Source organism: Panicum hallii, chromosome 3 (genome assembly GCF_002211085.1).
Source record: "Panicum hallii strain FIL2 chromosome 3, PHallii_v3.1, whole genome shotgun sequence".
NCBI classification, from domain to species: domain Eukaryota; kingdom Viridiplantae; phylum Streptophyta; class Magnoliopsida; order Poales; family Poaceae; genus Panicum; species Panicum hallii.
In genome coordinates this window covers 64,351,496-64,366,683 of record NC_038044.1, presented here as the reverse complement: position 1 = coordinate 64,366,683, position 15,188 = coordinate 64,351,496, and the positions used below count along the sequence as shown (strand labels likewise).

Below are 15,188 nucleotides of genomic sequence, written 5' to 3'. Positions count from 1 at the left end.
CGGCCACAGCAGGCAGCAGTACGCGGGCGCGTGCGGCTGGAGGTGCAGGGAGGCACGGCCGGATTCAGACGCGGAACGCGCGCAAGAGGTGCAGGGAGCAGCGCGGTAGAGGCAGGCGGCGTGCAGGAGCCAAGTGGGCGGTGCTGACGCGAACGGGAGCCGAGTGTGTAGGCGCGCGCAGACCCGAGCTGAGTGAGTGAGGCAGCGCTGCGCGGGGGCGAGCCAGTGCAGGACGGCTCGGGCGACGCTGAAGTGGCGGCGTGGCGTGACGCTGCACAGAAGAGCGCGCACGAGTGCGGCAGATGCGAGAACCGTGTGGAGGCAAGCAGCCCGGAGCGAGCAGTGGTGCGCGGAGGGCGCTGGAGGCACGGTTGGCGGCGCGCGCGTGAGTGGCTCGGCCGGGGTGGAGCAGCAGCGTATGCAGGTGCTGGCGCGACGTGGCGGCGTGTGCGGGAGCGGACGGCACGCACCGTGCTGGAGTGCAAGCGCTGGAGCGCGGAGGCTGGACTTGCGCAGGCGTGAGCGGCACACTGGCGATGCGTGCAGGGGCCATGCGCCAGGAGAGGTGGCCGAGCAGGACGACGACGTGCAAGCGTGCGTGTGCGGATGCGGGGCCGGCGGCGCGTTGTGGAATGGTCTGCGCGAGCTTGAGCGCGGAGCTCGCGGTGCGGGAACGCGCAGGCACACGTACGTGGAAGTATCGGTGAGGCTGTCGGCGATGGCGCAGGGGTGGAGCTCAGGGCTCGCGGTGCCGCGGCGCGGTGACTCAGCGCGGACCCGCACGGGGAAAGCATTGGAGCCGTGCGTGAGGGACGTTGGAGACCGCTAAGAAGGAAGCCGTGGAGCGAAGGCAGTGGTCGGGCGTGACGAGCTTGGAGGAGCTGCGGTGCAGCCAGGCACGACGAGCTCCCTTCATCTATACGGAAGTCGAGGCGGGAGCAACGTGACGCGAGTTTGACGTGCAACGTATGACCGACGAGCTTCTTCGTCAACCACGGAAATCTCGTCATCGTCAAGCTCATCTTATCGTCGCCAATCCTATTCACCGCGGGAATTTACTTTCCGCGTATTCTTCTTCATAACCAAGGCTACCCCAAGGTTTGCCCTGATTCACTGAATCTTCTTAATGCCGGCGATTCCTTTACCGGAATATCACCGTTAACTTCCTGTTATTTGTTTTCCCCGACCAGGGATTTGATTGCTATGTTTTAGAAAATTCTAGGGTGTTCTTTGTAAAAGTCCCAAAGCTTTCTATAATTCAAACCGATGAACTTCTACATTTCATAGATTTTTGTAGGAAGTTCATAAAAATGAAAAATCGGTTTTTATTTGAAACCCTAAGTCAAACTCTACAAGTTTATGTTGTAAACTTGAATTGAAATCTTTGATTTATGGTCTAGATTAACTGTTAGGGAATGAATGTTTTTATTGTGCTGTAGCTGAGTATAGATCATCAGATGTATGTCTTAAGTACAGATGTGTGATCTCTAGTACTCAAATTCCTGCCATCCAGACTATGTCCTTGTTTTCATTGTCAGTGTCTTAAGGTTCTCTTCGTGTAAAGATCCATGATAGTCCGTGTGCATCTACTGCTTAGCTAATACGTCTCGGCAGCTATACTTCAGTGGCAGGTTATCAACCCAGCCACTTAGCATCTGTTTTCTTTAAGTCTATGATGTTTCTGCGTAACCGCTGTCAGCCGATGCATTTCTTGTGAGATGCTTCTACCATCGGCTGGTTAGCTGAAACGGTTGTTACCTTTCCAGTATCGGCTACTGCCGATACAGTTCTTTTGTTCTGTCCTACATCAGCTGCATATAGTCGATGTATCAAAGATGCACACACTCTTAAGGTTCTTGTTATCGGCCGATCCAAGCCGATTCTAGTTGGTTTTCTACATCAATCGAATATGGCCGATCAATTCTTAGTTTTCCCATCCTTATCCACACATTTCTATCAGTCGATTTATCGACTGAGAGATCGGCTATATATCTATCGATCATATACCCTTAACCACACTCCATTCGGCTATGCGTCACTCAATTATTGTGCTGACGTAATCGAGTCGATATAACCACACTTAGTTACCTAGAATAACACTTAAGCACATCTCAGTTAAGACAACTACTTTAGGAATCATCCTTCTGCCAAGGTAATCGATGCTTTCATCGATCATCTAGAAACCCGGTGCACTCCTCAATCGGCTAAACCCATGTTATTCCCATCGGCTCTGTTGTAATCTTCAACAAATAGCCGATCCAAACTGATTGTCCTCCTAAAGCTCTACCTACGTTTAGCTTCAAACCTTTTTGGTTGGTATGTGAATAATGTGTTATATGAGTGCTGGATTGCAACTATGTTGTAAGGTAAGATAGTTTCATAGGCACACTTTGAATGTAATGTCGCATTGCATGTAGATACGACTACTTTCAGCAACGGTACCTGCGAGATCTCCCCGGAGTCGACAGAGGATGTTTCTGAAGACCAAATGAATGTCATCAAGAGGTTAACTAAAGCCCCGAACCAAAGTTCGGAAGATATTGATATTACTGACTTCAGACCCACCAGTAAAGGCAAGCCCCGGACATATCCCATTATTTTCTTTACACTGCAACCTATGCTTATTTATCTATATTTATGCATTAAGTCTAGGAATTGTAATGAAACCCTAGATGCATATTTCTAGGAACCAATGTACTGAACATTAGAACCTGAGTCCGACTAGTGCTATGCTAATAGGACCGGTAGAAGTCGAGTGATTTCCTGTCACTCGCGCGATATAGGAATTGATTATCTCCATTCCTGCAATCACTATAAGGATGACGGACGGGGTTATATGTAATTTCATGGAAGAAAGTGATACCCCGTCTGTGTTGATGAAATTGGTTAAGGTCGCAGTGTGTGGTAGTGGCAGTTAAGCGTTTGAAAGTACTAGCCACATGCCGCGAAATATGGTAAGCGGTAAGCCTAGTAACCAATCGGCCCGGCAAGTGGACTCGTCTCCCACCACTCGACTTTTATTTTATGTTTACACGCACCGACTGTGAGAGTACGTTCTGCAGAAGCAGACAGGAATACGGTCATGTAGTCGCGCTACAGACGTATGTTCTGCACATTGGATGTGCGTATAGTCCAGCAGTCGCTTGTGGTGGTATTGTTCCACGACCCGGAATGAAAGGCAAACGGTTGCTTCGGAACGGCCTGTTGGTGTTCCAAGCGTGTGAGTTAGGTTTACCTTGCAAGGTTTAAAATTCGATTCAGAATCGTCCGCCTCTCACGAAGATTGAGACTGCTTATCTCTTTTACCACATAGAGTAAGAAGAGCAATGTTTTGATTATCAAAGATGATGTTTGATTAAAAAATTGTACCATGCTTGAAGTAGTTATAGGTGCTTACCTAGAATGAATAATCAACTAGAATCTGAAATCTAAAAGTTGAAATAAGGATCTACTCTTTGTTGCTTTTCAGCTAAAACTAAACCCAGAACCATCATAAGCCTTCATAAGTCTAGTTACATGGCTAAGTATACCATGAGACGGGTAAGCCTTGCTGAGTATTAGTATACTCAGCCTTGCTAGTTATATGTTTTGCAGATAATGCCTTTGAAGACTCTACTCTTTCCCTGTCATGGTCCTATGCTCTCCCAGATGGTTGGTCCGCGGAATGGGATCCGTCCCCGGCCAACACTGATGATACCGAGTGATGTCGTGCCCGGGCTTAGCATGACATCCGTCTTGACGACGTGCTGTAGATCATCACGTATGATTTCCGCTGCTAAAAACCGTAACTTTATCAGTTTGTATTGTTTGCTCTAAATTTGAAACTTTGCTCTATTGTTGGAAACTCTTGTAATGTGATTCCCTATGATGTAAAATATAATGGTGATTGTATCTCTGGACTCACCTTCGTGTGAGGTAACCTTATTTGATCCTGTGTATTGGTGGTTTATCGGGACGTTACCCGACAGGCCAAGGGATTATACCGTTTGAAGTACGTCGGAGCCCTCTGGAATGGACTCGCGTACTTGAGCCAGTATAATTCAGGTTGGTTCTGCCACAACACCGGGGAAGGGCGCAAGTGCGGAGGAAGGAAGTAGAGAGTGCACCGCCGCTGAATCCAGTGCTGGCGGAGAGGGGGAAGACGAGCGAGAGAGAGTACCGTGGGGGAAGACGAGCAGAGGAAGACCGTTGGCTTCGACCGATGGGGGAGAGAGAAACACTCGTACAAATGGGTGGCTGCGGGGGGCGCTGCGGGTTTTGGGGGACACGTTGGGGTAATTGTTGGAGGCGTGAACAGTAGCGAATATCCTTTATTTTAGGAGAAACGGTGGGATACGGGGTGCTGCTGGGGATAGTCTTAGTCCTCTCTCTCTCTCTCACTTACACATGGGGTCCACAGCAGCATCCATCACCGTAACAGTAGAGTTTAACGGAATGGCATGGAAGGGATTGCTATAAATTTGGATTGCATATACGGAATTCTCTCATCTTTCTTCTAGGTCTGTCAGACTATTTGGAGCCTCCATCATAAGCTCGTTGGAGATAGGGAGGGTGGTTGAAGATAATGAGGAGATAATTCGAGTGTGAAAGCTCTTCAAAATACTCTGGATATAGTTTAGCAATTGCAGAAAAAGATATTTTGTTGAAGCTACACGTATCTTTATTAGTCAATACAAGTGTCACGTATCATCCTACAATGCAATAAGTACATAAATGATTTATCACTTATATGTTACAAACTGATTATAACTTGAACCAAAATTAATAGCCAAAACATATTTCGGTGACTTATTTATTTTAGGAATATGATCGGTACTGATGGAATAAATCGGAATGTGCCGTGCAGAGCAAGCTGAGAGCTTTTCCCTAGTTCCCAAACCCATCTCTTTGCTCGGTGAAATGCTGCCTTCCAAAGCCCTCTCAATTCCCATTCTCATGTGGGGTACAGTAGAATGAGCAGAAAGGAGGGGATTTATTTCATTTATAAATATATAGTATACTTACTCAGGTATGAGTAGTATTGTTTGGTTTGGCTTTAATTCGTGAGGATTTATTTATATTAATTAATTAAGACGAGACTACGAGAGGATCGGGTCGGGTGGTTCCCGTCGATGGATCACCAAGGATCACCAGCGGCAGCAAGCCACGCGGCCACGCACGCCGCCACACCCGCATTGTATTCCTCGCGCCACCGCCACAAGACTCCAAGACGAGGAGAGGATGAGGTGCCGGCCGGCCCGCTCCCAGAATCTCCCTCCCCTGCACCCCTAGGTGTTCCCCTCCCCCCCTTTGTCGTCTCCCTCTCCTCCGCCATCGAAGTCCAACCACTCCCTAGTCAGCAGCCGCAGCCATGGGGGCGGAAGAGGCGGAGCAGCCCAACGGCCTCGTGGTGGTGCCGGAGCCGCGCCCGCGCAAGGGCCTGGCCTCCTGGGCGCTCGACTTGCTCGAGTCCGTCGCCGTGCGACTCGGCCACGACAAGGCCAAGCCGCTCCACTGGCTATCAGGCAACTTTGCCCCCGTCGTCGACGAGACTCCGCCGGCCCCTGACCTCCCCGTCCGCGGACACCTCCCGGTACTATGCTTCCTCCATTCCCTTTGCCTTTTTTTTTGTATGCTTCTCCCCAAATTAAAGCAACCGTTTTTCATAGGAACCACTGTGGAAAAATCATTCCTTTCCTGTCATGGATTCAAATTCTGGACCTCCTCGTATCAATAACTGAAAGATTGTCTTTTGACTAGACCAAAGTCCAGATTCCTTTTAGTTCACCCCAACAGGCTCTTAAAGTCAATCCAGGTGTTCGAGAAAAAAAGTCAATCCAGACATTCCAGAGTTGACCTAAACTAATGATTCCCACTTTAACGCTTCTAATACTCAGGGCCTCTTTGGGAGAGCTTCGCTCCAAAATAAATAGCTCCACTCCACCAACTCTATTTTTTTTTACTCCACTCCACCAACTTCAGAAAAATATGGAGCTGATGAACATGTTTGGCTACCCGCATGACTCCAGCTCTAGAAAATATAGAAATTGGTGGGAATAGTCTTTCTCGCCCTTGGCTGGTTCGCTGGCTGGCTGTTTTTTTTCGCGCGCTACAGTACCCGCGCGCTACTGTACCTCGTTGATGTATTACCATGTCGCTACAGTACCACGATGCTACAATGTTCCAGCTATTTTTTTTCATGAAAATTGCCATGTCGGAGAGCCAAATAGAATTGTTCCAATTAAAAATATTCCAATAAAGGTCGCACGAAATAATATAAAACTAATTACACCAATATAAACTAGTTCCAAGCAAGAGAAAGGGCGGTGGCCAACTCATCACGAAATACATCCATAGTTGGGGCGTTGATTGCGGATGTTGACCCATCGGATGCCAATGATGGAACGGCATATTTGTTGTATCTTTCTGATATTATTGGTGTGAAAGTAGGATCACGATCAAAACGAGCGAAGTCTTCATCCTCACCTCCATGCTCTGTAGGACCATGGTTGCCACAACAATCATCTTTTGCTTGTACATAGGATAGGAAGGTATCTTGAAGAGAATCGGCCACTTCCTTTTTAATAATCCAAATGATCGCTCAATGACATTCCGGATGGATGAGTGCACACGATTGAATCTTTCCATTGGAGTTTTAGGTTCCGTACCTCTATGCCATTCCGGCATATGGTACCTTTCACCCTTGTACGGAGCGAGGTACCCAGGACGGTTAGGATATCCTGCGTCCACAACATAGTATTTGCCTATACATACATAGGAATGTAATGCTCATTCGTATCATAGCCTACCCCACATTCTAAAACAGCATCCATGACTTGTGCAACAATAATTTCACCAAGCTTTTTTGATGTAAAAGCAGTGGCGGACTCAGATATCTTGGTCACTGCCTCTTGAATGACTCTTGAATGACAAGTGCTGTGCCTACTCTAGGTTTCTTTAATTTGTCCGGTCCACCTTGTGCTCTTTTCTTTGGTAGAATAATGGAAGGAGAAGGGGCAACCTCTTCAAGCTCCTCAAACTCCTCATCACCAACAGCACCGTCATTGTTTATCTCATCCTCACCATCACCATTTTCGGGAACATCATAAACATCATCTTGAGATGGAGGTATGATGGGGTTAGAACTCAGAGGATTCCAATGATCAGATTCATCATTAGTGATATTGCCGAACATAATTTTCATGTGTTCCTCATTTTGCAATGGTCTCTTCTTGAACTTGCCGCTTCCTGGAATATCCTGTAATGTTAAAAAAAATGAGATCAATCATAGCTAGAAAAAATAAGTAAGAGATCAATGATGGGGCTAGTAAAAACAATAATCTCACCTTCTTTGTCTTCTTCCACCACTCGTCATCCATAACAACCTCCTCACCAAGGGCATTCCGCCCCAATCCGGTTTGCTTCAATAATTTTTGCCATGCCACTAAATCTGGCTTAAGCTTATCCCACTTGTTCTTCAATTGCAGCTTGGTTGCATGAATTCCTGTCATTTGATAAAAGCTTTCCGACACCTCCTCGTAACCTACTGAGTTCAAGTGGGTGTTCGGCCTATTGCCCTTCTTAACTTGTTTGGCAAATAACGAACATATGATTGAAAGATTCGTGTCATTCCAATCTATTGCATCACCCTGACCATGATATTACAAATAACATTTCAAGCATTTGCACCACTACTTTTCAATTTTGTATCATTGAAACAATGGTAATAAATTACCAGCATGCTCAATTTGCAAGACATTGAAAATATGGTAAAGAAAATTTTCGCACATACCGAGTCTCTTGCTTTCCTTTTCCCGGCAGCACGTTTCTTGGCTTGGACAGAATCTTCATCGGCAGTGGCTACTCCATGTGCATCAGCAATACCTTCTTGGCTAGCCCCCTACCGGCAGCGCCTGTCCCCCTGCCGCCCGGGCCAGAGCCCCTGCCGGCCGCGCCAGGGCCACGTCCCCGGCCGGTGCCACGCCCGCGGGTTGCTGGCTAGCCACGGCCGCGCCCCGCAACCTCGCTGGCTGCGGCAGGTGCCATGGCCGGCGGGATGAAAGGGCCACGGGCCCCTGAGGAAGGAGCAGAACCTGTGGCGCCATGGATTGGAAGAAATTGTAAGTGAGAAGAAGAAAAATTGAGGAGATTCACAAGGGATTACACATCCATACCTAGATGGGGAGGAAGGTCATCTCCAGTAGGTTCCATTTCGCTTCAAATCACTGGCCGCCGGCGACGTCTCAGGGGGAGGGAAGGGGGCGGCGGTAAGGTTTCAGGGGTGGCGGCGTGTCGAGGGGAAGAAAAAAGGGGCGCAGGAAGGGGAGACGGGAGGAGGAAGGGGATCGGTTTCTTTTTTTTTTCGCGAAGGGGTACCTGTGTAACCAGTGGCAATGGTGGGTAATTTTACCCCAACTCCATGAGGATGTTTATAACAAGTGTTTTTGGAGCACCCCTTGAGGAGCTCCATGAAAAACATGGAGTTGGCCCCCAACTCCAGGTTTTTTTCTGGAGTTTCCGGATCTGGAGTTCCTGGAGTTGGACGCATTTGGCAGGGAGTTCGTGGAGTGGAGCTAGAAAAGTTGGAGTGGAGCTCTCCCAAACATGCCCTCAGAGAACGTGCAGATTCTGCTTTTTAGGGAGTATTTCCCCTCCATTTTGGATAGATTTTTCAGAATTAGACAGCCTGCAACTTTAGGGAGTATGCATTTTCGTATCATGATGAATTAAATTACCCTTCTCTTTGTTGTCATACTGTTCCTTTTTGGTCATTTACAGGAGTGCTTGAATGGAGAGTTTGTCAGGGTCGGGCCTAATCCCAAGTTTGTCCCAGTCGCAGGGTATCACTGGTATTGACTTTTCCTTCATGGCAATGTCCCTTTTTCTTCAAGGATTGTTGTGGTCACTGCTCCAGTTACCTGTAAAAGGATGAACTTCATTTTGCAGTTCCAAGGGCATTTAATTAATAGTATGGCTCAAGCATAAGATGCAGTACAGATATACTTCAGGAAAAAAAATAAATTCATTCATGCATCTTCCTTGACACGCACATTAACTTGTATGAATTGTTACTTTGGTTGCAGTTATTTCTTCTTATGCAAATGGCCGTTCTCCTTTTCAAGTTTTCATGGCATTTTTGTAACTGACTGCTTGTTGTTCAATATTTTTTTATGCAGGTTTGATGGAGATGGGTATGACACATCCCGTTTGACTTGGAATACTACAGTTTCGTAGCTGTTCATTCGTTTTTTATTCCCTGCTGCCAGTTTCATATCCCATTTATCTATATATGATTCTTTTTAGCAAATAAACTTTAACTGAAATGATATGATAGGCACTTACTGACATTCTGCATCCAAGTTTAGTAGTTTGTTTTCCAAAAGAATTTGGAACTTTTGTGAAAGCTTTTCTTTTTGCATGGCGGGTTTGAAACATTTTCTTGTACTGCAGCTCTTGTTCGCTTCATTTGAAAATTTTATGCGTAACTAAGGTGTAACCTTCTTATGTTGCAAATTTTATCCTGCGCCTCTCGTGTGTTTATGTTTTGAGGCACATGCATAATTTGGCTGTTCAATTATCGTTTTTAAGTCCACTGTTCTATTCAGGGTGAATCACTACTTGATGCTTCAAGTGTTGCCACATAAATTCTGCCTATATTTGGCTGACAGATTTTATGCTTCTGTATTACAGTGGAAGTTAATGTAAAGCTCAGAAAGTAAAATACCTCAGCTATCCAGCACTCATTAACATATCAAAATTAGTACAACTATATTATCACAAAGTTGTCACCATACACAGCTGCAGCTGGTGACTCAAAAGAAAATTTAATAAAGTTACTGCGAATGTCACATACAATTCTGGATGAACAGTTTAAAACATCCTTTTGTAATCTGATTGTTTTCAGTCCTCATCAGAAAAGAAAACACGAGATAACAGAATGAGAAACATTTCAACAATCATAGAATAAAAGGAAATATTAGGATGTAGTGAAGAAATACATGTGAATACTAAAATGCAAGCGGACACGCAAATAATTTATTAGGTGTGCTAACTGTGATACCATCTTTATTTTGTCTAATAGAATGATTCATGCCATGCGTATTAAAGATGGAAAAGCTACCTATGTATCAAGATATGTGAAGACTGCTCGCCTCAAGCAAGAAGAGTATTTTGGCGGAGCGAAGTTTATGAAGGTAAAATCTACTTGTTTGACTCAACCTGAAAATGTTATTACCAACTAGCCATTTATCACTGTAGCCCCTACTTATCTCCATCCCCAAAGTATGTTCTGTTAGCGAACTAGTGAGTGTGCATCTCAAAAAGGAAATGTTAGTATAACTTTTTTTTACTTGATTCAATAAGATTCTGAATATAACACTAAGCACAATGTCTTTAACAAGCTGGAACTGAAACTTGACATGCCAAACCTTTTTCTTTTTAGTTTTGTCCATCTACCTCCAATAAAATCATCCGTACATGTGATTATCCTCTCTCTCAATAATTTTCAGATTGGAGATCTAAAGGGATTCTTTGGATTGTTCATGGTCCAAATGCAACAACTTCGTAAAAAATTCAGAGTCTTGGATTTTACCTATGGATTTGGGACAGGTACCACTTTAGCTTATCAAGTGTCTTAACATTATCATCATATCATGTGTAATTAAGGGGCATTATTTTGGTCTATGTGATGTAAATCTGCATTGTTTTTCATGAACAATTGGTTTTATTGGCTACTTGTGTGTCTGATACCCTTTTTTTGCAGCTAATACTGCACTTATATATCATCATGGTAAACTCATGGCCTTGTCAGAAGCAGATAGGCCCTGTAAGTTCTCAACCCATTATGGCATTCTTTTTATGGACATGTACATATGCCCTGTTGCTAAGGCAACAATATTGATCTGTATTGATCCTTGATAAATGATCTGGCAGCTAACTTGTGGCACAAACAAAATCGGTAAAATTTCTCCCAGAATTTAGCGGTACTGTTATATTCTTGTCACTAGCAACAAGGAAGAGTGAAGAAATCATATGCTAAAATTTGTAAGACAGTACAGAAACAGTAAGTAGGATTCGCTATAAAAGGTAATGATCCACTATGTAAGGTATGCAGGGGATTCCGTTGATTCATTTGTCCCATGTAGCTATAGGGCCTGTTTGGATCCACCAACTAAACTTTAGCCCGCTAAATTTAGCTGCTAGGGATCCAAACGGTCCAGCTAAAAGACCAGCTAAAGTTTAGCTGAGTTTAGCTGTTTCAACACAGCTAAAGCCAGCTAAATTTTAGCTGGGTCTATTAGCTGGAGGATCCAAACACCCCAGCTAAAGTTTAGCTGGGAGAACTTTTAGCTGGCTAAAGTTTGACTTTAAAATTTTAGCTAGCTAAATTTTAGTTGGGTGGATCCAAACAGGCCCATAGAGGGTACATGTAAAGGGTACAATAGGACTCCAATTTGGAAAAAAGATACAAATATGGAAATAAGGACAACGTTTTGTACCCAGTAGTCTTTATTGGCCCTCGGCACCCACATACTATCCTTTCATAATAGGATTTAGATCAGAAAGAACATTTATCAGAGTAGATATCACATAGTGTAAGACATATAATAGTGTTGTGGGGGATTGGTTTCATACACCATCTACGGTAGGAATCTTGACAATCTTTTCCAAGGTAATGCCGAAAGCATGGCAAGTGTAGCTATTCTTCCTTACTGTCCTGGCATATTTTGCTTGCATCTGTGCAAAGGTCACATTTGGATTCAAGATAATTTTTTACAGCTACCCATTGCAGTAACTATACTCATATGGAGCAATTGTTCCACATTTTCAGATGTAGTTAAGGTCCTTGAAGATGGAGACTTGCAGACTCTTGGTTTGTTGGATTATGACAAAAGGCTGAAACATTCTTTCACCGCCCATCCAAAAGTTGATCCATTTACAGGTAAATTCATTGACCTGATAATCTGATACTATTTCTTATTTTCCCCTTTGTTTTCTGACAATTCGTATTAACCTTCTTTCAGATGAAATGTTCACCTTTGGATACTCACATGAGCCTCCTTACTGTACATACCGTGTAATTACCAAAGACGGGGCTATGCTTGATCCTGTGCCAATAACAATACCAGAATCTGTAATGATGCATGACTTTGCCATCACAGAGAATTTTTCTATTTTCATGGATCTCCCTTTGTTGTTCCGACCAAAGGTGAATTATATTTCAGCACAAAAGTTCTTGTTTACATTTTTTCTGTGCCATCTATTTATATTCGACTGATGGATGCCATAGTCAATATTTACCTAAAGATAGTTTGGAAAATATTCGAACACCTCTTCCTAACGGGATCCTCGTTCTATATTCTTGTATACAGGAAATGGTGAAGAACGGTGAGTTTATTTACAAGTTTGATCCTACAAAGAAAGCTCGTTTTGGTATTCTCCCACGCTATGCCAAGGATGACAAACTCATAAGATGGTTTGAACTCCCCAATTGCTTCATATTCCACAATGGTAAACATCTGTAGCTTTCTGCTTGACCTTTTAATTTACAGTCTTTTAACACTCTGCTCGAACCCTTTTTTTATTTATTTTAAGATTTTAGTAAATTGAGAACTTGTATTGTTATCTTCAGAAACTACTCCCTTGTACTGTCTTAAAGTAGCTGCTTGGCACCTTGGGCAGAAATAAAACCGGAATTAACCTGTTCATGAGTATGAACTAAGTGTAACAAAATGGATAATTTGTCAAACCTAGCTTTGTCTTGCTTGTTCTATCAATGTATCCACTCATGCATTGAGGTGTGAATAGTACGACTGCATCTTTTCTCTTTTGCCACTTAAATAGGCCGACCTTTGTTAGAAATACAAAAATAAAAAACCATAAACCAATAATGGGAGGAAGGAAAAGGAACAGGCTTTTGAGGATGAATCAGCAACTGCTAGAGTTTATTTGAGACATAATGATGAACGATCAGCATGGAAACTGTAGTTTAACAGAATGGAGAACAGAGCTAAAGCTAGATCCATTTTCCGTTACGCTGCTATGCTACGCAGTTCCATGTATTGCACTTTCTTAATTTGAGCTGGTCTTTTGAAATATGTATTGTCACAGCTAATGCTTGGGAAGAGGGTGATGAAGTTGTTCTCATTACCTGCCGCCTTGAGAATCCTGATTTGGACAAGGTGAACGGGCATCAAAGTGACAAGCTCGAGAACTTTGGGAATGAGCTGTGTGTACCTGCAATCTGAAACTCTGTTTTGATTTGAAGTAATGTAGTGCTTGTCCTTGTACTAATGTTAAATTTGTAGGTATGAGATGAGATTCAACATGAAAACTGGAGCTGCTTCACAGAAGCAACTGTCAGTTTCTGCTGTAGATTTTCCTCGTGTTAATGAGAGCTATACTGGCAGGTAATGTATTGGGAATTTTCAGCATCAGTTAGCAATGGTTCTTTTATAGGATTGGTAGAATGCATAATATTGTAAGCCGCGTTACTTTTTCCCCCCTTTTCCTCTGTGGTGGCTATATTATAAACCGAAGGTCACTAATAAACTCTAATTAGATGCTTTGCGGATCTCTTAGGCTTTCTAATTCGCCACTTTGTTGGAAACAGGAAGCAGCGTTATGTCTACTGCACTATACTGGACAGCATCGCGAAGGTGACTGGCATCATAAAATTTGATCTGCATGCTGAACCGGAGAGTGGTAAGAAGGAACTTGAAGCAGGAGGAAATATACAGGGAATATATGACCTGGGACCCGGTAGATTCGGTTCAGAGGCAATTTTTGTTCCCAAGCAGCCAGGTGTGTCTGGAGAAGAAGACGATGGCTACTTGATATTCTTTGTGCACGATGAAAATACAGGGTACATGAAAAACCTGCAACATACCAAACATGTGTCTCTTGCTCCTAATCTCTTGATTCAGAAGTAAATGTATGTGTTTCATTTCTTGGACGCAGGAAATCTGAAGTAAATGTTATAGACGCGAAGACAATGTCTGCTGATCCAGTTGCAGTGGTTGAGCTTCCTAACAGGGTTCCTTATGGATTCCATGCCTTCTTCGTAACCGAGGTAAGGATACCTTACCTTTGGTGGCGCTCTTGTTGAGTTGCATTTGTCTGGAGTTTTGAGTTTGTAAGATTTGCTTGTGATTTCCCTGACGTTACATTCTAACCGAGCTGGCCTTGTGCTTGGCAAACTAACAGGAACAACTGGCGCAACAAGCAGAGGGGCGGTAACATATTACTGTAGCACCTGCAGATTCTGCACACGCCGGGTGCTTGACATGTTGGTGACACACGACTTTATCAAGTCCTGTTATACTATATGATAGCAGCTCGTAATAGTAATAATAGTAATAGCATGATATATACAAAACTAATATATCGGTATTGTTGCAAGATTATTACAATGCAAGGTTGTGTACATATATAGTATATATGCTAGCCTCTCTCATTATGCGTTCTGCACCATTCGGCCGGCGACGTAGTGCTCGTAGTTCTTGGATTTCTTGTGGTCGGTGGCGCCCTGCCCCCGGCTCACCACGGCCAGCGCGGCGTGCGGCGTCCTCTCCCCGGCCACCGCCGCCACCTCCCCGACGCGCCGCTTCCCCTCCTCCACGTAGTCGTGGTCGTCCGGCAGGCTTGCCGCCATGCGCCGCAGCAGGCGCGACAGGATGGAGAGGGCCCCGAGGGCCAGCGCCGCCGACGCCGCGGCACCCGTGGCGAGCAGCCAAGCCAGCAGCGTCGCGGGGGCGAGCACGGGGCTAAAGAGCAGCAACAGAGGCGCCGCGACGGCGAGGCCGGCGATCGAAGCCACCAGCGTCAGGCCACACAGCACCAAGAGAAGGGCGGCGAGCGCCAGGAGCGCGGCAACGGCGGCGGCGCGCTGCTGGCCGTGGACACGTCGTCGGTCGTCGTCGGCCATGATTTAAGTTCTGGTGCGCGCGCGCGTGTGTATTATATACAGACAGGCGTGAGTAGTAGAGCTGCCACGTTGGGGTGATGAACGCTGACACGTGGTGGCCGGCCGGGGCATGCGTGCGTTTCGGCTCGGCGGCAGCTCTTGGCATGACTCTCCTTGGTCCTATACATCCGTCTAGCTCGCTCCGCCGTTCCAAGTTACTTATCATGTTAGTTTTAATCTCATAATATCAATATATTTTTGTTTATAAATTTGGTTCAAATTAGACATATCTAATTTAGTACAA

General features: G+C 44.9%; 2 protein-coding genes across 2 annotated transcripts; one reads left to right on the top strand and one right to left on the bottom strand.

Moving 5' to 3' along the window:
- The first annotated feature begins 5,171 nt into the window (after positions 1-5,171).
- On the top strand, positions 5,172-14,424 carry LOC112886448 (carotenoid 9,10(9',10')-cleavage dioxygenase). Its single transcript, XM_025952350.1, has 14 exons — positions 5,172-5,572; positions 8,758-8,828; positions 9,156-9,170; positions 10,061-10,172; positions 10,488-10,587; positions 10,742-10,804; positions 11,810-11,920; positions 12,003-12,187; positions 12,351-12,489; positions 13,090-13,207; positions 13,287-13,388; positions 13,592-13,843; positions 13,939-14,050; positions 14,185-14,424. The coding sequence occupies exons 1-14, from the start codon at positions 5,351-5,353 to the stop codon at positions 14,215-14,217; spliced, it is 1,635 nt and encodes a 544-aa protein (XP_025808135.1). The 5' UTR covers positions 5,172-5,350; the 3' UTR covers positions 14,218-14,424.
- Positions 14,329-14,905, bottom strand: LOC112885663 (oleosin Zm-II-like). The gene has a single exon (XM_025951230.1). It carries the CDS (start codon positions 14,903-14,905, stop codon positions 14,435-14,437), a length of 471 nt encoding a protein of 156 aa, XP_025807015.1. The 3' UTR covers positions 14,329-14,434.
- Between the last annotated feature and the right edge of the window lie 283 nt (positions 14,906-15,188).